This window comes from Rhineura floridana, chromosome 22, assembly GCF_030035675.1.
Source record: "Rhineura floridana isolate rRhiFlo1 chromosome 22, rRhiFlo1.hap2, whole genome shotgun sequence".
Classification (NCBI taxonomy): Eukaryota; Metazoa; Chordata; class Lepidosauria; order Squamata; family Rhineuridae; genus Rhineura; species Rhineura floridana.
In genome coordinates, this window is record NC_084501.1 from 13,174,125 (window position 1) to 13,196,058 (window position 21,934).

Sequence of the window (21,934 nt, forward strand, 5' to 3'; positions counted from 1 at the left end):
TCCCGCTGGGCGAGGAAAGCACTCTGAGCCGCCTCAGAGGTCTTTGACCTGTGGTTATTTAAAGAAACTTGACCAGCTCAGAGGACAAGTGCTCTGTACATGTACAGAGTACACGTCATGGGAAAACTTGTTCAGCTGGGCGAGAAAAAATAACTGCGGATGCTCAGAGGCATTCTTCCTCAGGAGAGTCTCCGCTCCCCCCCTCTTGTAAGCTGATTGGTTCTTTTGTCAGTTGGCCCAACTCGGGTCGCTTATTGGCCCACCAAGCCGCTTCCCTTACTTCTATTGGCTTCAGAAGATCTTTGCCCACAGCCGCACCCAATTGGTCAGAACGGCGCCACCCGCCTCCGGGAGCTCGCCTTCCGATTGGGTGCTCGGCCTGTCGCTCACAGACGTGGAGGGGCGGGGCAATGAGACAGGGGGCGGTGGAGGCAGCGGCCATTTTGGCTTCGCTGTGAATGTGACGGGAGAGAGCAGGGAAGAGGGCGCCGGAGCAGGAGCGCCTCAACCCTCTCCTTCCTCGGCCCGGCCGACCCTATTCTCCACGCCCCGTCATGTCTGACACGCTTGGCGGCGGCGACGGCCGTTCTGACGAGACCGGCGACGAGAAACAGGTGAGGCCGGGGAGGGGGAGCGAGTGCGAGACCCGTGTGTGTGTGTGAGAGAGAGAGAGAGAGAGAGAGAGAGAGAGAGAGAGAGTGCTGATTGGTCAGCCAGTCGCGGAGCTGGCCACTAATTGGTGGTCCCGAGCTGTCCTCGGTGGTCATTGGTTGCTGCTCATTCGCAGCCCGCCCTTTCCGAATTTTGAGACCGTTGAAACCATAGAGATTAGGAGAGAAAGTAGACCTGCAGACGCATTCAGACTCTACTTCCGGTTATTTTAAAAATATGTAGCCTTTCCCTACCCCGGGATTCTCTCTATCATTTTGGCATCTCTGTGGTTAAACCCCCCTCCGTAGTTCGCAGGGGAAAGTTAAGAGGGGATGCTATCTGCATTCTTTTGTTAGGAGAGCCAAAGGGCCACAAAGTAGCGTGCAAGATTTTGAGTTCTGCAGAACTCTTCATTAGTGTGCAACCTTTTATTTAAATAGTTGGATGCTGCAATTTCATTACAACAGCAATTATATAAATGCTATAAAAGTCACAATAAAAGCAGATCACCGACTTTCTGGCACAGAAAACGTTTGTCTTCAGTGTCTAAGCCTGGGGGCAAAGACAAACTTGCACTAGTAGTGCTTTAAAGATCAATATAGAAGATGCCTGCTGGATCTCTGTTGGAAAAGCTGTCCACAGAATGGGACAGTGACGGTAAGGTGCACAAGCTTTTGAGTGTTGTAGAGGTCTTTGTAACGCTGCCCTGCTGAAGAGTTCTAGAGAACTTGGTTTGCGCCGTGTTTTGTGACAGTTTGGTTGGTCTAATTTAGACACTTTCCTCATGTGTTCAGGAGTTCTGAGGAACTCAAAAGCTTTCAGACTTACCTCGACAAAGTGGTCATCCTAATGTGAAGGACTTGTCCCCAATACGGATTTGGGGATTTTCTCCTTATGGGCCATATTAGCTAACTTTACTTTTTTTTAGTGGAAATCAAGTCGCATTTGAGATTGGAAGTGCCATTAAGAACTGAGATGTTAGAATTCACTCCCTGGTGGAACAGGCCAAAGGGAGCCCATCTAGTCCAGCTTCCTGATATATACCCTCTGATTTACACCATCCAATTCTGGGCATCACTCTTTAAGAAGGAGGTCAACAAATTGGAATGTGTCCAGAGAAGGGCAACCAAGGTAATGAGGGGCCTAGAGACCCAAGGAGAGCTTTTTGTCCTCCAGATGTTGCTGAACTACAACTCCCATCATCCCAGGCCATTGGCCATGCTTGCTGGGGTGACATCTGGAGGGCCAAAGGTTCCCCACACATACTATAGACTTAGGGTAGGATCCAGAATTCAGGGGTTTAAAGGGGGATTTTGACAAAACAAAGAACTTCCTGATGTTTTCAGATGTTTGACAGTGAAACAGGCTGCTTGGGAAGGTGGTGGACTCTCTCATGTTGGAGACTTTTAAGAAGATGCTGGATGACCACCTGTCAGGGATGTTGTAGTGGTGAGCTTCAATGTCAGGGAACTTGGGTTAGATGACCTTTGAGGTCCCTTCCAGGTCTATGATGGGGGGATGGTTGAGCATATAGAGCAGCGTTACACAGAGTCTGGGAGCACTGGTCCCTCTGGCCCAGCGCTGCCTACTCTGACTGGCAGTGGCCCGCCAAGGTCTCCGGCAGATGGGTTTATCCCCAGCTCTGCTAGCTGGCGATTGAATCTGAGGCCTTTTACAAGCACAGCATGTGCTCTGCCACTGAGCTATGGACCCCTCTTTCGGCTTGCTGCTGGTGGCGGCAGGATACTGGGGTCCATGGCAAGCAGCTTGCCTGAGGGATCTGCTAAGGAGTCTCTGGCAAAGGTGGGGTGGTCATTGCACTTTGCGTGTTTGAACAGCCCCTCGTTTCCAGCAGAGGCATCATTTCCCCACCCTTATGTGGTTAACTGGGATTGCTGCTTTCAAAGCCAGGCAGCTGGAGGTGGGGAGGGTCTACCACCTGATGGGGCATGTCAAACTTGGGTTACTCATTGTCCCAAATAAATGACTCCAGGCTGGAATCTCTGCCAAGCTTGGAATGGCATGATTAAGAGCCATGCGAAGCTGTACAGCGCGGCAGAATTTAAGGAAGCAAGAATGGCTGGGCATCCGTCTTGGCGGCAGCAGGCAAAGCAGCGTCCATTGCACTCCGTGAACGTGACTTTGCAGGGCTGCGTGAACATAACATAGTGGTCGGTTGGCTGGTTAAAAAAAGTAGAAAAGAGGTTTATTCAGGTGAGGTGCCTGATCTCCTTTGCCCAGGGTCTTCTATGTAGGAATCTGCAGCCTCCCCACTGCCCCAGAGCCTTGTCTGTAGTGTGTGAAGGATCAGAAGTAAGGTGGGATTTGCATGGATGTCTGCATCCCAAAATTGTCAACTCTAGTATCTTTTTAAAAAGTTGTTAGCCCTCATGGTTGTGGAGAAAAGTTCAGGAATGCTTTCATGCTAGAAATGGAAATGTCCTGGAACTTTTGAAAGCCGTGTGGCGGGAGGTTTTTTTGGCTCCCCCCCCCCCCCCGGCATTAACATCTCTGTTCATGTCCACTTTCCAGAAGTATCCGGCTGGTCCACGGACAAGAGGGCTTTGTGGTCTTAGTAGGAAGAGAATGAGCTGAGAAGTGGGTGTCTGTGTGGGCCAAGAATATGGAGGGGGAAACAGGACTCTGGATTTGTTGACACTTTGGTCCAATCCAGTAGGACATCTTTTGCAAGCCTGAGCTTTGGTCACCGAAGCTGCTATCTGAAGAGCAGAATTAACTGCAGGTTTTATAAAGCATGTGCAAGTGCGGCTGCACCCAGTTCAAAAGGGGGAAAGACAGAGGCCCTGCTTGGAGGCTTAAAATCGAATGCTGTGTTGATGCACACTCCCCCGGCGTGCCCAGAGCGGAGGCTTGCTTGCACTGACACGACTGTACCAAAAAGCCATTCTCTCGCTCATCCCACGTAATTCCTCTACCCAAGTGTTCTGTCGCCCTTTGTTTTGCCTTAGTGGGTGTTTTTTCTTGGTTGCTTTTCTGAGTCATCCGCTTGTTCAGAATGCTGCCCACAGTATTTCCTCAGTCACTGCCTGGCAGTTTAACCATTTGAGCGTTGTTTCTTTCCCAGAGATGAAGCATTTGCTTCTCCCTAATGCTCAAGAGAAGAGATGCTCTTTTTTCTTTCTTTTTTTATAGATAGCGCAGAGTGTTCAGTTCTAGGTGTGCATCCTGTTTAGCCCTGCTGATCCATACATTAGCTTTATCCTGCAATGAGATAATCCCCGTCTTTCAGGGCGGGCTGAAATATGAGCTGCAGAGCCCCATCACCATTGGCTGAACTGCGGTGATGTCATGGAGTGCTTGGGGACATCTGTCTGGAATTAAACATTGACAGTATGGCTAAAATGAAAGGTCATGTTGCTTGCGAGGGGGGGCTGGAGAAATAGGGGTAAATAAAGGGTGGGAAGAAGGGGGTGAGTGAATGGAAGAAAGAGGTGGAGCAGGCATGGGCTTTGAGGGAGGGAAGGTTAAATAAGGGGAAAAGAGCGAAAGGCATGAAAAAGTGGAGTGGGGTAAGAACTGAACACAGGCCCTAGGGGCAGGAGGGGCAGGGACATTGCCAACTTGTAGTGAAATCATGGGTTTGTGTGTTCATTTGGACCTGAGGACTAGATCTCTGACTGTGAGGTCCCTTGTTTGAGCACCAAGAAAGTGAACTACAGCAAAGAGGGGGATGTTGTCCCTGCCACTCAGTGGGAGCTTAATGGCTGACCACCCTTCACAAACTACACTTCCCAGCATTCTTGGGGGTGGGGGGAAGGCATGACACTTTAAAGCGGAATAAATGTATGATGTGAATGTGACCTTAGAAAGTAGGGGGAACAATTATGCATCTTTATTTAAATAATCAGCATCTGGTGAAGATGTAACACAAACCATGAGGGTGAAACATGCCTTCTCAGTTTGCAAACCATGGTTACATGAGAGTCAGGATCTCCTGTAACCGTGGTTTGCAGATTTGGAATGTGTGCCCACGCCCGCCTTTTTCCCCTCCCCTGTCGTCCCCTTTTCTCATTTTACGTTTCATGTGCATGGACCTGGAACCATGGTTAATGCAGCCGGGCTTCCTCACAACCATGATGCATAAGTCCCTTTCAGAGCACACTTTCTGCGGAAGCGATGTTTAACAATTAAACTGCGGTTACCTTCCAAGAGTGTGCCAAAGAATTTCTGTTTGCTCCAATGGCTGATTTCTTTCTTTCTTTCTTTTCAGGATTCGCAAGAGAAGGAAGCAGCCGTCCCCGAGAGAGCGGAGGAGGTGAAGCTAAAAGCCAAATACCCCAACTTAGGACTTCAGAAGCCTGGAGGCTCTGACTTCTTAATGAAAAGACTCCAGAAAGGGGTATGTATACCCAGAGAGGCTTAGGTTTTTGAAAGCGGTGGCCGGGATGGGAGAAGCTGTGGTCCTCCAGATGTTGTTGGATTGCAGCTCTCTTTTATTATTTCATTCCTGAATCATGGCATCTTGAAGCAGTTTCACAGTGCAGTATCAACCACAGACAAAACGATTGCCCATATGAAAACAGTTTCAAATAAATTCAGATCCCAACTGGGTCCTCACTAGAGATGTGAAGGCTTGGATAAATGTTTTTTTTTGGGGGGGGGGCTTCTTTTTCCCCTCAGTGTTTTTTGGGGAAAAAACCCAACTTCTTTTTTTCTGAATTTTTCTGGGTTTTTTTCCTGGGCCTTCACATCTCTGGTCCCCATCTCTGAGCCAGAGGCTTGCAGCCAATGATTTTGATGAGGAGGAATATCTCCAATACTGGGACTGGCTACCAAACGTTTGCACGGGGTGGAGGGAGCGCTTGGTGTCTTTTGATCTTTTGGGGGGCGGCTGTTAGGAGCCGGCTGGACTGCCGGCCTGATCCAACACCTGGCATATGTTCATAGGTCCCAGGCTAGTGGGAAGTCTTCCTGTGCAAGCTCTGTTGAAATGTGCCAAAACATCTCTCTGTTCGGCTCTTGGATGTTGACACTGTTGACTTAAAACAAAAAAAAACATAAAATGAGTCCCTCTATTGAAGCCCCCCACCAATTGCCCAAATGTTGACAAAAATCTCCCCATCATTAGGCCCTTTCCCAACACTGAAACTCAGGATACGAGCACACCAGATCTGAGGTACTCCTAGTCGGCAGCTGCACTGGCTAAGAAGAGTGTCAGGCTGCCTCTTCTCCAGCAGGCCTCTTCCCCCATCAGAGCATACGGTTGTCAGAAGAGCCCTGCTGGTTCGGGTCCAGCATCCCAGTCTCACAGCAGCCAAGCAGCCTAGAAGGAGGACCGCAGCTCAGTGGCAGAGCACCTGCGTTGCATGAAGGAAGTCCCAGGACCAATCCCTGGCATCTCAGAGTAGGGCTAGGGACAGGAAGGGCGGGATATAATAATAATAATAATAATAATTATTATTAATGATTATGTTGATGCCTCCAACACTGGAGGTAAAACACTGTCCAAACCCCGGACTCCAAGGACATTCTCTGCACCCCCAAGGATCCCAATAGCAGCAATAATTAATGTTGAAGTTGACTCCACTAGCAAGAGGATTCCTCTTGGAAAAAATGCCTGTCCCCTAACGCTCCGTAGATCTTACGCCTCGCTCTTCTTATCCGTAAGCTGTAAAGGGTTAGGGCCAAAGGACTTTAATTATGTTCAGTGAGCCAAACGGTGGCATCCTGAACTAGACTGGCTTGGCACGTTGCCAGTCTATCCTCTCTGGATGTAAGTGCCTTTGTGTCTTAAACGTTTTTGTTTTTCTCCCTCGCTTTCCAGCAAAAGTACTTTGACTCCGGGGATTATAACATGGCCAAAGCAAAGATCAAGAACAAGCAGCTGCCAGCCGCTGGGACCGACAAGAACCTGGTGACGGGGGATCATATCCCGACGCCGCAAGATCTCCCGCAGAGGAAATCTTCCCTCGTGACCAGCAAGCTGGCGGGGTAACCTACACGACTCCTGATGGGTTTTCTTTTTTCTTTTGGGGCTTTTGATTTTCTTCTCTGGTCAGTCCAATTCAACTTTGCTGCATCACAAGGCTGGGATATACCGCAGGACTTGTTCTAGCCTCTGGAAATATCTATATTAATCCCAAACCGGAAGCCTGACAAACCGATGTGGCTTTTCTCTTTTGCAATTCTGATCTGAGTTGTTTGTTGTTATTTTTCTTGTAGCTGATAATGGGCAGTGCAAACAGGTTCTTATCATTTTTCTCGCCTGCTGGGGCAGATTCAGAGCCTTGCTTTCAGGCAGGGGCGGTGCCAGGGGAGGGGGTGTCCTCCCAGGGCAAAGTCTGATTTTTCTATAGCTTGTGGTTGCTCTTCCTTACAAAGCTGCAGAGAGCTGGTGAAATAGGCCTGCGCCTGTGCGTTTGCCCTGCTACTGCGAGCTTGGAAAGACGAGCTGGAATTGTAAGCAGCATCACAGGGAGCTTAAGAACAGAACTATAATTCAGAACAATGCTCAGCATTATTATCTAATGCTTTAAGGTGTGCAGAGCATTGTATAGACCTGATTGTTGTCCTTGCAACAACCCTGGTCATCCAATACTTTTGTCTGCACGTGGCTGGGGGTGGGAAGGGCTTGAGGCTGAGAGAGGCGGGTTCGCTTCAGATCATTTTGGGAGCTCAGCGCAGAGGTGAGATTTGAGCTGGGGGCTTTTTACATCTGCAGTGCGGTTTCTAGAGCCACGTGGCTGTACAAGCCTTTTGTAAGAAGAGCCCTGCTGGCTTAGGCCAAGGATCTTGCTAGCCCACGATCCTGTGTCCCACTGGGGTCACTGGGAAGTTTAAAGCAGGGCACTGAGGCAACAGCCCTCTCTGACATGTATCCCTAACACCCCATCATAAGAGGTGCCATTTTATCTATCATGGTGAATAGTGGTTGCTAGACCACATCCATTCCTAGCTGGGACTGATGGGAGTTGTAATGCGGGACACTGGAGGTTGCCAGGTTTGGGAAAGGCTGGTCTAAGCAGTTTTCTAAATGCTCTGTAAGCTCTGCTGAGATAGCGGGGACTTGACAGAAGCCAGGCAGCGACACTGTGGCTGTGCTAGGCTGTGTGAAGCCTCCACACAATGGGTTGGGTGACCATTGTGCCTCTTGGCCTAATCAATACACATGGGGGGGACGGCACACATTTCAAGGCCATCTCCTCAGGGAGGTCCACGTCCTATCCTGCAAGCCCCTGAGCTAACATTTGGGGTTAGCGTCGCTTTTCAAGAGTCAGAGACGGCGTGGTAAAAAAGGATGCCGTGTTTGTTCCAAAGTAGATTTGAAAACCATATTTCTTAGATCAGCTTAGATAGGTGTAAGGAATGTGCAAAGTTTCAACTTTCACAGGGCTCTTCAGCAAACAGGCAAGCTGTCATCTTGTCTAGCTCTAGTTGGCAACTCGCTTGCCTGAGGAGCTCTTTGACAAAATGGCTGGGGGTGGGTCACGGTCCCAGACCACCACTTCTTCCACCCCCATAAAGGGTTTGCTGCACAATCCCATGACTCTAGCTCTGGCTTGCCCATGCCCGCGGTTCGCCTCTGGGGTTGGCAGTTTGGGGGGCAGGTGTGTGCTGAGGGCAGCCTGTTGCTGACTCTGGTACCACATAAACGTTTAGTCACCTTCATTCCCTAGACAGCTTTTTTTTGGGGGGGGGGGAAGAACAGCAGTTTGAAAGCAGGCTGTGCTCCCCCTTGTGTTTTTAAAAACAATAAAACAAAATCCTGTGCCAACAAAAGCAGGAATCTGCAATCTGTGTAAATCATGGAAATTGTAGAGCCCACACAAATGTTGGCTGCTTTTCAGCCATTCTTGTTATTGGAATGGAGAAATCCTAGTCAACCCTCCAAAACCCTGCTTCTGACAGTGCAGCAAAGTTTACTGTCCATGTACCTCTGAGCCTTTTCCCCCCCAATAGCCTTAAGGACTAGGACCTTGATTTAGTTTTTAGCCGAACGCTGGGATTCTCGGGATACCAAGTTCCACACCTGATGGTGTCCTCTTCCAAATTTCAGGATGTGCACAGTACTGTTTGTAGGCTGCAAAACTGCCTTGTTCAGAAATAACCCTGATTCCAGTTTTGTTCCTGACAACCTTAACTGCTCCCCCCACCCCCCAAATTCGTTTACAGAATGGACGTACTTCCAATGTAGTTGGTGATGGTAAGAAAGCTTTTATGCCTAAGGAAAGTGGGTTGAATTCCTATTTGAGAAGGGAGGGATTGATAAGATAATAATGTTTACTCTAATGGAACCAGTTTAGATTTGAATGGCGTCCATGCAAGCACCTCAGTATTGGGTGACAAAGGCAGAATATGTTCAGGATAGTTCCATTTGAGGATTGAACTTGGCTGTACTATGATGCTTGACTTTGTTTGGCCCTTCCGGGGTCTCACTGTATGAAAAAGCTTTCCCTAAAAATCTTGAGTTGAGTGTAGCCACTCTGCTCCCCCAATTCCTTGACTCCTTTGGCACTCAGCTGGATTTTCAAATGAGCAAAATTTAGCGCCTTAACCGGGATGAGCTTATCACCAGGTTAAGACCTTAAAAGTCAGCTCTGGGACTGGTAGGTGTCGTAGGACCTGAATGCAATCTTTTCTCTGCCGTTGCTTTCCTATTGCTCGCTCTAGATCACACACGCAAAAAGCAGGTTTGTGTTGCCTGTTTGAGTTCCCACAAGTTAAAGTTCAGGGCAGCCCTTACAAGCCTGGCGCCCTCCAACTGTTTTGGACTACAACTCCCATCAGCCCCACCCCCCCAGCCGGCAAAAATCAAAAAGCGCAAAAGATCGATATTTTAAAAAACAAATATCATCTGGCATCTGGAAGGGCAGATCCCCCCCCTGGGGTCCTCATGGCCTACAACAGTTGGTCAGGCAGACATAATTTAGCTGTGTTCATTTCTCACCAGGCTGAGATGCTGAACGAGAAAGTCCAGGAAGCGAGGGGGAATCAGGCCTAGTTCCCATCCTGGGCTTTGCCTTTTGATGACGCCTGCAAAAGTTCTCCAGACAGTTTCCTGTTAAAAGTTCTGCCTTCTTGAGTCGAGAGCTCCTGGGGTGCATTTTTGTAAGAGAAGCGAGCCATAGGAGAGAGGATGTGGCCAAAGCCTTGCCCTTGTGGCCTCTAGCAATCCTGTTCAGCCTCATCTCTTAGCGTGAGGGATTTCACCAAGCCTGACCAGGCACTTCTCGTTCATGATGACCTCACGATCTTAAGGACTAGAAACCTGGGGGAATGAAAGTTCGGGAAGGCTGTATTCTGCTTCCGCTACTGAATCCTGCTCCTGCGCGGAATCCATGCAGGGTGCATGCTCAAGGGGCGGGTCCTCTGCTGCACCACCCAATTGGAAATGAGATCGCAAAGCCTGCACAAGTCAGTTGATACAAAACAAAATGCCATGGTAGCAGTGTGACCAGTTGATCCTCCACTCCCCCTCCGTGTCCTGCTTGGCCGGTGGTGCTTCGTGATACAAGTCTGGGGTGGTGGTGGAGAGAAAACATATATCAATTCCAAGGAAAATCCCAGTGAAGCAGGGGGTGAAAAATGTGCCACCGGCGAGCCTTCACTGGCTTGAAAACCCGTAGGTTTGCATACCTTGGCAAGAGCTTATCAGCTGGGACAGAGAGCCTTCAGACCTTGGGAGTGGAACAGCCACCTCCCCCACCCCAATCTGTCTCCTTGCTTCTCTCCAACGGCCCCTGTTCACTTGGCCTCCTCCCCTTGCTATTTAATCAGCATCTCGTGTCGGCCTCAGAGCCTAACTCCAGGAGGGAGCTTCCTACCCGAGGGGAGCGGGTGCAAATGAAACCAACCTGGGAATCCATGTTTGAAGTCCTTTTCCCTCCCATCCCCGTTTTTCCTTGCAAGATGTGCCCAGCAAAGCTTGCCTTTTGGACGAAAGGAGCAAGCACAGGTGAGAGACACGCAGGCTGGCGTGCCCTTGGAGTGCGCCCATTTCTTTGCCTCGCTGGTGTCAGTCAGGAGAGTATCAAACATACGAAGCCGGTTTAAAGAAACTAAGCCAGCGAGGTCAGCCTGAGCAGGATGGTGGCTGTGAGCTCCGAAATAGATGCTCTGGTGCTAGGACGTCCCGCGGCTCACAGTGGATTATTTGCTGTGTGGCAGACAACAGCTGCTCTGGCGATAGCAGCCTTGGTTTCCAAAGGGTCGAGGAGCTAGGATCTTTTGGGTGGTGCGGAGTTGCAGGATCTGGGGGGTGTCTCCTGTTTTCCAAATGTTTTGACCCCTTGCTCTGATATGCTGCTTTTATGCATCCCATTCAGATGCAGCGGGTGTGAGTTTTGGAAGGAAGGATATCTCTTGCCCGTTCCAAAAGGTGTTTCACATGGATTTGAGGGCTTCCACATAATAACTCCGAATTATTATGGAAAAACGATGATGAGAATGCTTGCTTTTCTTTGCTTTTCCAGATTTGTAACACTGTCTGTCACTCTTGCTCTCTTCTTCCTTGCTCAGGTATTTCTGTAGCTGCTGTCTCTCTCATTTCTGTCCCAATAGATTAACCTTTAGTCATGAAGATGTCCTTCCTCCCTCGGCTGTTCCATGCATCTCACTCGATCTGGGATTCTTTAGAGCTGGTTGTATTTAGAGGCTTTCTGTGCTCGCTCGCTCTCTATTCATAAGGCATCTCTTCTCTCCTAAAAGGCCACTCCTGCTTCTTCCAGTCTCCTGTTTTCGATCCCATAAAGCAGGGGTAGCTAACTCTTTTTTTTTTTTTTGGCCCGAGGGCCGCATGGCCTCATTGCAAGCCTTCTGGGAGCCACATGCCTGTGTTGGATGTGGTTGAAGTGGTCGTGGCCATCCCAAAGCCTCCCATGTGAGCGCGCTCACACTCGCAGACCCAGTGCATGCTTGCAGACAGACGGCGGTCCAAATCAGGCCTGCAGACTGGTAGTTCGCCACCCTCCTCAACAAACTCTGCTTGGTTTTGTCTCAGCCGTACTGTAAATAGATATGAATCATATATATATAAATATATATAAATATATATATATAATTTTTTACATCCTCTTCATCTCTTCTAGTGTTTGCTTTTTTTCTAAAAAAAAAAAAAAAAAAGCCCAAAAACCAGCAACAAGCCCACAATAACAACCTGCCGCATCCTGCTAATAGTGTATAGCTGGCCCTGCCTCTCACCTGTCCCGTTTAGGCCCTCCTGCAGCAAGTTTGGGCTTTCTGAAGCTGCTCTTTCCGGGGGTTGATGGTGTCAGGGTTGGTGTCCTCTGACGTGCGTTTGGGTGTCGTTGGGCTTTGCCAGATTAATGTGTTGCTTGATGTAGAAAGATGACTGGGTGTAAAAAAGGTTTGGAAATAAAGTAACCCTTGTCTCGACCTGTAGGTTTGGCAGATCTCTGTGTGCTCTCTCTCCGAAAGTACCTAAAAACGCCGCCTGGGTTGTGTTTACACGGACCTCCAGACTCTCGGCTGTACTCCCATTGTGGCTTCAGCATTAACTCCAACAGCGCCCCAAATTTTGTTCTGCTCATGTCAGCCTTTGCCAATCTAGTGCCCTGCCAACGGTTTGGGCTGCAACGCCAGTCAGCCCCAGCCAACATGTGCTGATGGGAGTTGTAGCCCCAATCATCTGTGGGGCACCAGGTTGCACTTTTGTCACTAGCATCACATGGGAAGCTGCCTTCCGCTGAGCTGGGTCCTCACCTTCAGCACCTCAGACAGCTCCGCAAAAGTGCAGACTAAAACCCAGAGCACATTCCACTGCCCCGCTGATGGGAGCTGTGGTCCAGCAACATCTGGAGGGCCACAGATTTCCCCCACCCATAAGAACATCAAACGGGACCTAGATCAGGCCAAAGGGGTCCCGTCTAGTCCAGCATCCTGTTCTCACAAACCAGATGTCCCAACAGGAAGCCCACTGGCAGGCCCTGAGTGCGACCCCCCCACACCTGCGAATCCTCCCAGCAACTGGTCTTCAAAGGGCCAGTGCCCCTCCCTGCGGAGGCAGGACATCGTCGTTATTGCTAGGAGCCGTTGATGCCCTCCATGATTTTGCCTAATATTGGAAGAACATCAGAAGGGCCTGGCTGCTGGATTAGGGCAAAGGCCCACATAGCCCAGCATCCTGTTTACAATCTCCAGCTAGATGCCTATCAGAAACCCTCAAAATACCGGTGCCCTGGGCTGTTACTGGATTCAATCTTAAGCCACCTGAATTTTCTTTTTTTTGCTCCTGAGTGACTCCAAATGCGATAATTTACAATGTGCTAATCGTGCCAGTAGAGCAAAGCCCAATGAATAACCTGTTTAAAGTCCTGCAGAACGACGTTGAGGGAAGAGCTGTTGCCATTCTCCTTTTAACCAGTAGAGGTTGAAAGAGACTTTTGGGTGAGACTTGAGTCGTTCTCGAAGAAGCGGAGAGAGACCAGCATCTGCTGGAGTTTTGCCTTGCATTTTCAAATGGTTAGGTCATCGTGTTCTGTCTGCAAAGTGTGGGAATAAACGATCTGCAGGGGAAGAGCCCAGTGGAGCATGGGAACTGCTCTTTGAGCCGAATTTTCTGACTTGTTTTTCATCTGGGGAGAGGGTGAGATTTGAAAGCATCTTCAGACCTTTTCAACTCAGCCTTCTCCAGAATGAGCTTTTTTCCCCCCATACACCAAAACATGTCGTTCAACCCTGCAAAAATAAATACAGCAGGGTCTGATAGTGCGCAAGGGAGTCAGGAAAGGCCAACTGTTACTTCTTCAACAGAATTGAAGAACCTCTAAGCTGGGGGCCAAATGCGGCCCTCTGGCCCTCGCAATTCTCTCCGGGCCACACCCCTCACTGGCCCGTTAGGTCCCTTAAGTGTTTTTGACTGGCTGGAACGCACCCTTCAATGCCTCATATTTGTTGGAATGAAGGATAAAGAGGGGAATGTGAGTGGATATGGAAACTAGCCTGCTGTACAAAATAACATTTGCAGTCTTAGCCCTGCATGCGGCCCTCGGGAGGTTGCCCAGAAGGGAATGCGGCCCTCCGGCTGAAAAAGGTTTCCTGCCCCTGATCTAGAAGTTGGAGGAACCCTACCCAGTTTTTGGCTGTCTTTTGCTTGGAATTTATTCCTACCTGCTCACAAAGGCAGGGACAGGGAGCCTCTGTGACCCTTCAATTCTCATTGGACTGGACTCCCTGTTGCCTGCAAAACCAACGGTCAGGGATGATGACGGGAGCTGGAGGCCAACAACATGCAGAGGGCCACCGCTTTCGCCCGTCCCTCCTCTAGGGCTTCCCTTCCCGAAGAAGGGGATTGCTCAAGCCTTGTTGTGTACAGCCTCGGCTGTTGGATTTTCCAGGCTGGGCCCCGGAGGGCATCCTGCTGCAAGCATGTTTTAAAAATAAACCTCTCCTGTTTGCTTTCAAAGATTTAATCGCTGTTTTCTTTTCCCCAGGTGCTTTCGTGAGCCCTGTTATTAAGTTGGACGTGTGTCATGCCTGGGATAACATCACTTGACTGGTGCCAAAGGGGCAGGAAGGGTGCTTTAGAAGAAGGGGGATGGTTTTTGCTGGTAAAGGTTTGAATCCAAACAGCAAAGGGCCTCCTGCATCTCCTTCCCCCCCATCCCACCCCGTAACGTATTGGTCTTCAACCAGCAGGTTAGGACCCACTGCTGGGTCACGGCTTGATCTGAGGTGGGTTGCTCTGAGGTGGGTTGCAATAACAGCCCTATCACTATACAGAAATAATGTGGTTTAAAAAATATTAATAAATGACTCCGTCCCCAAGTGCATGTTTAGATTAAAGGCAAGACCTGGGTTGGAAAAGGTTGAATACTGCTGCCTTCAAGGACCAGGAAAAAGCTGCCCCACTCCTGAGTCTGTAGCAGGGTAGCAGCTCAGCGCCCATTCATTTGCCTGCCTTCCTTTGGGAAAGGCCCAGATAAGCTAAGGCAGGGGGGCTAATCTGTCCCATAAGTTCTCTCTCCCCCTCCAATTCCACTGACTTTGGCAGTGGAAATTTAAGTAGACTCAAGGCTGGGGTGGTTGGAATTGCTCCCTCCACCCAATAAAGCAATCGTTTTATGAGAGAGGGAGGGGTGATAACCATTCTTCTCAGCTGATCTGCGTGAATCAGCTGCGGGGAGAGTGTACTTTGTGCGTGTATGTGTGTGTGTGCAATGGCCACGCCCACTGCAAGCATGCAGCTCCCTGAGGGTTGGCCAAGGGTGAGCAGGAATGTTTTTACAACCTTCCTGAAAGGTAATGGCGAAGGAGGCACAGTCAGCTCAGCAGGGAGGGTGTCCCACAAACGGGGAGCCACCCTGGAAAAGTCCCTGTTATGTGGCGTTGTTTGGGACATTCTTCTACCCCAGGATGCAGCAGAGTTCAGCTCACAGTAAAAAAATACCCCATTAAAACTGGTTGTGTCGCTTTCTGCCTACAAGGGTGAAATCTGTGGTGAAACTTTTTATTTAAATTCATCGGTCACTTTTCTACCACAAAGGCCCTCGAATTAGATTTATGGCAGAATAGTTTGTTGGTGTTTTTTTTTTAAGCCATAATGTCATAAAAACAATAATTTAAAAATGATTCAGTTAATCCTAAAATAGCTCTAACACAAAAAACCCCAGCACAATCAAAATAAAGCCGAATTGACTCAGAAAGCCCTGTAGAATAGGTCAGGTTTCACCAGATTTTGAATAATTCCAGTGCAGTGGGCGTCATGAATCTCCTGATCAAGAAACTCAAAAGAAAAGCGGTCTCATGTAGGTGGGGGAAAATACTCTATGCATATTTCCTGCACAGATCATCTAGTTCACTTTCACAACTCAGAATCCCCTGTGGTGGTTTACTGTGAACTAGAGTGGCTGCCGGGGACTTCAAACCACGTGAGAGGCCAGCTTCCCACCTGTTAAAATAACCCCCAACCTTTTGCAGATGGAAATAGGAACATAGAACATGCCAATTTGAAGAGGGTTGTCATCATTTCCAGGCTGCACATATACATGTCGTTCAACCTTCCCTCATAGGACTCGTTTTCCATATTGCTGGTTTTTGTAATCCCCCCCCCCAATTTTCAACAGTAAGCTCCCCTTTGCCTCCATTATTACACCTGGCTAAAATCTTTTTGCTGCCTCCTCTCCACTATATTCATTTATTCTGCAGATCTGCTGATTTATAAGCCTCACTGATTATGAGACACTAGAAAACATTTGACAGTTCAAAACAGAACTCAGTGGCCTGCAAGGAGTGAAACAGCAGCTCTGTGCACTTAGTGTACATTTCTAGATGGGTGGACGCCTGCAAGAAGATGTATCCATCTACCCACTCAGGGATTTAACTTCCACCAGGACAGAGCTGAACCCTGAAGACTATCAAAGCTAGCAAGTCCTGCTGGGGATGGATGCATCTGTCAATTTCAGGTTCTGTTTTTTCCAACCTTCAGCTCAGGTCTTTGCACTTCTGACAGTTTGCAGTATTTTTTTAAGGTAGCTCGTGTGCATTTCGCCTAGCAGACACATCTCTATACAGATTTTTCCCTAGGTCTATGCAGTTTTGCAAGATATTTTCCCTAATATTAATGCACTTTTGTGTGTTAGTTTCATAGATACAGGCATCAGTATGTGCACTATTCTATAAAATGCACACTTTTTTTCGTAACGCATTTTGTTTTTGGTTGGAGAACTGCATCGCAAAATTAGGAGAAGTGTAAATTTCGGAGGATAGACGTACTTCGGATTGCATGTTGGTTCGGGAAAGCAAATTGGGGCAGGTTTGCAAAACCGTGGATTGTCCCCAACGTCTTTATACTCTTGAGTCCATCCGCTAAAACAAATGGACCCAAGTAGGTCGTATCTGGTTATTTCAGTGGGTCTACTCTGAGTAGGTCTAACAGCGGATAAAGCCCTGTGTGAATCTCTTCCTTTCAACTGAACGTTTACCAAGGTATCCCCACACAGTTGAAAACGGGACGCTGGTTTAAGAAACGGAATCGTAGGCCGGAGTGTGCAGTCCTCTGCATTCTAGGAGTAACCCTCGCTGTGTTCAGTGGGTCTTAATGCTAGGCAGGTGTACCGTTGTATCACAGCTGAAGGGAAGCCCCCTAATATGGTTCTGATTCTTAGCTGCTGTCACGCTGCGATAAAATTTAACCTTGTGCCAAACCCACTTCTAAGGCAAAAAAACTCACTTGAGTAGTGAATGCGGGGGCCAGATGGGAAAAGGCCGTCGCTCAGTGGCAGAGGACCTGCTTTGCGTGCAGAAGGTCCCAGATTCAGTCCCCGACGCCTCTAGGTAGGGCTGGGAGGGACTCTTTGGCGGAAATCCTGCTGAGCTGCTGCTGCCAGTCAGTGCAGACAATACTGGGCTAGATGGACCAAGGGTCTGACTCAGTAGAAGGCAGCTTCTCACATCTTTCTTTGACTCGCAATGCCTCTTTCTGCCAGGAGTTCAGATCCCCACAAGAACTGAAGAGCCTTCAAGTCCACAAGGATGTAGCTTTGGCATTGGGGGGGGGAGGCCGGAGGGGGGGTGATCGCAAGGCCCCTCTTTATTTATTGCCCCAGGAAGAGGAAATGCCTTTTTCTGATCTGCTGACTCCTAACCCCAAAATAACTCTACTGGAATGCATTCTCCGAGGTCAGGTGTGTGTTGCTCGAGGCTCTTGTCTGTAAATCACAGCCCTAAAAAAAGAGAGAAGCAGAATCGAGTCAGAGTTCGAAAAATATAACTGGTGTTATATGTAACTTGACACCTCTGACAATTTTTTAGAATAATTTCCCCCCGCCAAAAAAAAAAAAAAAAGAAACTGTAAAAGCAAACCATTTGAGTTTAAAGATCCAATTGGGTTCAATTTTAATACATGCATTAAAAAAAAAAACTAAGTAAATATTACAAAGGCAAAGTGCCCCAAGTACCGTAAGGCTTTCTAAAGCAGCTCCCACTAAATTTTACTCTTGTGGGTGCAAAGCAGGGCCAGTAAAGTGTCATCTGGGAAGAGTGAAGTACTAGTTCCCCTCTATTCAACACTGGTTAGGCCTCATCTTGAATACTGCATCCAGTTCTGGTCTCTGCACTTCAAGAAGGATGCAGACAAACTGGAACGGGTTCAGAGGGGGGCAACAAGGATGATCAGGGGACTGGAAACAAAGCCCTATGAGGAGAGACTGAAAGAACTGGGCATGTTTAGCCTGGAGAAGAGAAGACTGAGGGGAGATATGATAGCACTCTTCAAGTACATGAAAGGTTGTCACATAGAGGAGGGCCGGGATCTCTTCTCGATCGTCCGAGAGTGCAAGACCTCTAATAATGGGCTCAAGTTGCAGGAAGCCAGATTTCAACTGGACATCAGGAAAAAACTTCCTAATTGTTAGAGCCATACGACAATGGAACCAATTACTAGAGAGGTAGTGTGCTCTCCGACACTGGTGGCCTTCAAGAGGCAGCTGGACAGCCATCTGTCGGGAATGCTTTGATTTGGATTCCTGCATTGAGCAGGGGGTTGGACTCTATGGCCTTGTAGGCCCTTTCCAACTCTACTATTCTATGATTCTATGAGTTCCAAGGGCCAGACAAGAGTCATCGAGGGCCTGTTTTCTCTACCCTGCGCACCCCAGAAAATCACAAGCCAGTACTAATAAAGCAGCTGCTTATGGAACTTGTTTCATCATCAGCAAGGGGGAAAGAGCAAGTTTCTGGTCCTCATGGTGCCGGACAAACCGTCTTGCTGGTTTCAGTTCTGTTTGTTAGAAATGGTTGAGGTTTTGGTCCATGCCCAGGGCAGGGCGAATATTCTCCCAAGGGAAAATGACACTGCTGCAGTCAAAGCTCAATTTTTTATCTTTCTAGAAATGATATTTCAGGGCCAGGAGACTTTGTGCTTTTGGAAATTGCTTCTTTTTATGAGTCCAGCTTTAAAGCTTTCCTGATAACAAGGTTTCTGAGGAGCTGTTGGATGAGAAGTTTCTTATCTCAGGGCTGGGCTGTCAAGAGTCTGCAGTGGACGTCATAGTGAGGTGAGCTACTGGACGTTCCATTGGCTCCAATGTTTTCTGACTCAGCTGTACCCTCAAGAGCAGGGTTGGGAAATATTTTTCAGGCTGAGGGCCACATACTCTCATAAGCAACATTCCAAGGGCCGCATACTAGACTGCAGCTCTAGAATCTCAGAGCACGAGAGCACTCCCCCCCCCGCAGCTCCCAGCAGCTGGTATTTGGAAGCATACTGCCTCCGACTGTGGAGGCACAACATAGCCATTGTGGCTAGTAGCCATTGATAGCCTTGTTGTTGTTATGTGCCTCCAAGTCGACTACAACTTAGGCAACCTTATAAATCAGCAACCTCCAAGAGCATCTGTCATGAACCACCCTGTTCAGATCTTGTAAGTTCAGGTCTGTGGCTTCCTTTGTGGAATCAATCCATCTCTTGTTTGGCCTTCCTCTTTTTCTACTCCCTTCTGTTTTCCCCAGCATTATTGTCTTTTCTAATGAATCATGTCTTCTCATGATGTGTCCAAAGTATGATAACCTCAGTTTCATCATATTGATAGCCTTATCCTCCATGAATTTCTCTAATCTTGTAAAGCCCTCCAAGTTGGTGGTCATCGCTGCCTCTTGTGGGACAGAATTCTGTCCTTTTACTCTGCGCTGTATGAAGGGGTACTTTTGTCTGTTCTGAATTTCCCGATGCTCAGCTTCATTGGATGTCCAGCAAAGAGTTCTAGTGTTACGTGAGAGGGAGAAAAACTCTTCTCTACCCACTGTCCATGCCATGCATAATTTTGTACACTTCTGTCATGGCATCTCTTATTAGTGCAACTTCCAAGTTCTTCTGCCTTCTGAAGTAAACTGTTGCCAGGTAGTCACAGAGTAATATCAGTATCCTTTACCTCTGGTTTCTCTTTGATTGGGGAAACTAGACCCAAGATTGGGATGAGGGTAACTTGGGACTTCAGTACGTATGGTGGGATAGAGTGTTCTGTAGAGTACATAACGCCCTCTGCCCTTTGTGCAAACCCTTGCCAATTTCAACCATTTTTCGGGCACCATGAGGACCAGAAACTTGCTCCTTTCCCCTTGTTGATGAAACCCAGTTTCACAAGCAGCTGTTTTATTTAGTAATGGCTTGTGATTTTTCTGGTGTATGCAGGAGAGGAGGGAAGAAAAAAAAGACTTTGTGTTTTGCTAATCTATTTGCATCTTTCCTAAAATAGAAATTGGAAAAAATTATGATTGGCAGTCCCTGAGCGCAGCGCTCAACAGGTTTAGGCTTGTTGTGTGTCATTTTTGTGACAACTGAATACGGCATGTACTTTTTAAAAATAGGTGTGTGTGGCTGTTATTTGCCTTGCTTGATCTCCAGGTACTCTCCCACAAAAGGATTGCGATGATGCAATCTCCAGCGACCTGGTAAATTGGATTACATAAGAGTGTGCATATCTTTCAAAGATGGTCTCGGAGACAGCAGGGCAAATGGTTTTCATTTCTGCATCATCTTTGCGGGTTTTCAGTTTTTAAATATGTTACTATATTTATACCCCACCTTACTTCCAAGGAACTCAAGGTGGCATCCAAAGATGGTTTTCCCCCTCCTGATTTTATCCTCGCAACAACCCTGTGAGGCAGGTTTGGCTGAGTGACAATGATTGGCCCAAGCTCACCCAGTGACCTTCACAGCCAAGCGGGGATTTGAACCCTGGACTCCCAGGTCCAAGGTGTAGCACTCTGACCACTACATCACACTGTCTCATTGCACCGGAACTTCAGGGTGGGCTGCCCAGGGTCGGCTCTATCATTGGGCAGAATGAGGCAAACGCTGGCCCTCACTGGTGCTTATTCAGTAGTCTCTAGTGGCTGGTTCTTAATGCAAAGGCATTTGGATGTAATGGCATAGGCAACCCAAAGCAGTTTTTTAATATGCTCACCTGCCCTACACCTGTTACCATATATCCTATACCCATTGATCTTAAGCAGATCCCTTTGTAGTGTTCGATGCCATCTAAAATCTTTTTGGTTTAAGCAAGCCGCCTTACCCAGACATGTAAATCTGATGGGTTTTTTTTATTATTTAATATGTAATCTTTTCTCGTATGGGTTTTTAAAACTGATTTTATTTTGAATTTTTTATGCTAACTTGTTTTTAACATCTGATTGAATTGGTAATTTTGATGCATATTTTATAACTGGTGTAAACCACTTGGAAGTTTTGATGATGGAGCACTATATATAAATTCTGTTAAATAAATAAAATTAAATCAAGTTACGACATTACGTGTGAGGTACTCTAAAGGGGGTCTGCAACACCTGCAAAGCCCTATGAACGCAGGAAGCTGCCAAGGCAGACCATTGGTTCATTTAGCTCAGTATTGTCAACACTGACTGGCAGCATCTCACCAGGTTTTCAGGCAGGGAGCCTCTCCTAGTCCTACCTGGAGATGCCACTGGGGATTGAACCTGGGACCTTCTGCATCCAAGGCAGGTATTCAGCCACTTTGCAAACGCAGGCGATGGGTGAAAATGCCCTTGATGGCCACGATGCCACACCCCTTGCCCCTCATGATGTTTCTGTCACGGGAAGGGCCAAGCAGGATCATCAGGGGCTGGTCGCAGGCCCTGCCTCCGTTCCTGCAAAATCAGCTGGCAGTTTCACGAAAGTTAGCACAGCGGGGATTGCACAGCCTCAGATAAATAAGACGTGTCACTTCCTGCGAAACTCTGACATCCTGTTATGCTCTCTGCACAGAGGAAGAAAGATACACCCAGACTTGGGGGGGGGGAAGGGGGAAGGCAATTCTGCCGAAATCAGGTCAAGGGGGCAGTCAGCCATTACAGCCAGCTCAGATCTGTCTCAGTCAGCAACAGTGCTGAGAATCCAAGCCATCACTACCTTGGAAGAACGATTGGCGCCATTCCTGCGTTTATTCCAACGACGTGGCCAGGAAGATGAGTGGCAGGCTAGTTCCTGTCCCAGTTGGCTCTACCCCCTTTCCCTCCTTGGGTTCCGGGTGCAGCGCTAAGAGCAGGGATGGGGAATCTGGGGCCCTTCAGACGTTGTTGGGACTCCAGCCCCCAGCAGCCAGCATGGCCAATGGTCATGGATAATGGGAGCAACATCTGAAGGGCCGCAGGTCCTTTGCTTGAGGGCAGGGATGGAGAGCCTCAGACCAGGAGTCCAAAAGCAGCCCCGGAGGCTTTTGTCTCTCCCTGGCCACACCCCCACCCTGCTTTGCATCCTCTTTGAATTTTTTTTTGTTTTTGGCCTGGCTAAAATGTCTCCTTGAACTCTTGATGATGTTTCTTGCTTGCCCGGATGGAGAGGGGTGCC

At 48.3% G+C, this 21,934-nt stretch overlaps 1 protein-coding gene across 4 annotated transcripts; it reads left to right on the forward strand.

The window, feature by feature from the left end:
• Window positions 1–407: 407 nt before the first annotated feature.
• ENSA (endosulfine alpha) lies at window positions 408–14,103 on the forward strand. Of its 4 annotated transcripts, none has more exons than XM_061605612.1 (4): window positions 408–614; window positions 4,883–5,011; window positions 6,437–6,603; window positions 12,014–14,051. In XM_061605612.1, exons 1-4 carry the CDS (start codon window positions 555–557, stop codon window positions 12,126–12,128), a joined length of 471 nt encoding a protein of 156 aa, XP_061461596.1. In that variant the 5' UTR covers window positions 408–554; the 3' UTR covers window positions 12,129–14,051. The 4 variants fall into 4 exon arrangements, with proteins under 4 accessions (XP_061461596.1, XP_061461597.1, XP_061461598.1 ...); XM_061605613.1 differs by lacking the exon at window positions 12,014–14,051 and adding an exon at window positions 14,064–14,103 and having other exon boundaries at window positions 411–614; XM_061605614.1 differs by lacking the exon at window positions 12,014–14,051 and adding an exon at window positions 9,563–12,006 and having other exon boundaries at window positions 412–614.
• The last annotated feature ends 7,831 nt before the right edge of the window (window positions 14,104–21,934 follow it).

What these genes read in the sequence shown, in the direction of transcription:
- ENSA (XM_061605612.1), top strand. Translation starts at nt 555, where the DNA reads ATGTCTGACACGCTTGGCGGCGGCGACGGCCGTTCTGACGAGACCGGC. An exon ending in AGACCGGCGACGAGAAACAG is followed by an intron (nt 615 to 4,882) that starts GTGAGGCCGGGG and finishes CTTTCTTTTCAG; the next exon opens with GATTCGCAAGAGAAGGAAGC. An exon ending in TGAAAAGACTCCAGAAAGGG is followed by an intron (nt 5,012 to 6,436) that starts GTATGTATACCC and finishes CTCGCTTTCCAG; the next exon opens with CAAAAGTACTTTGACTCCGG.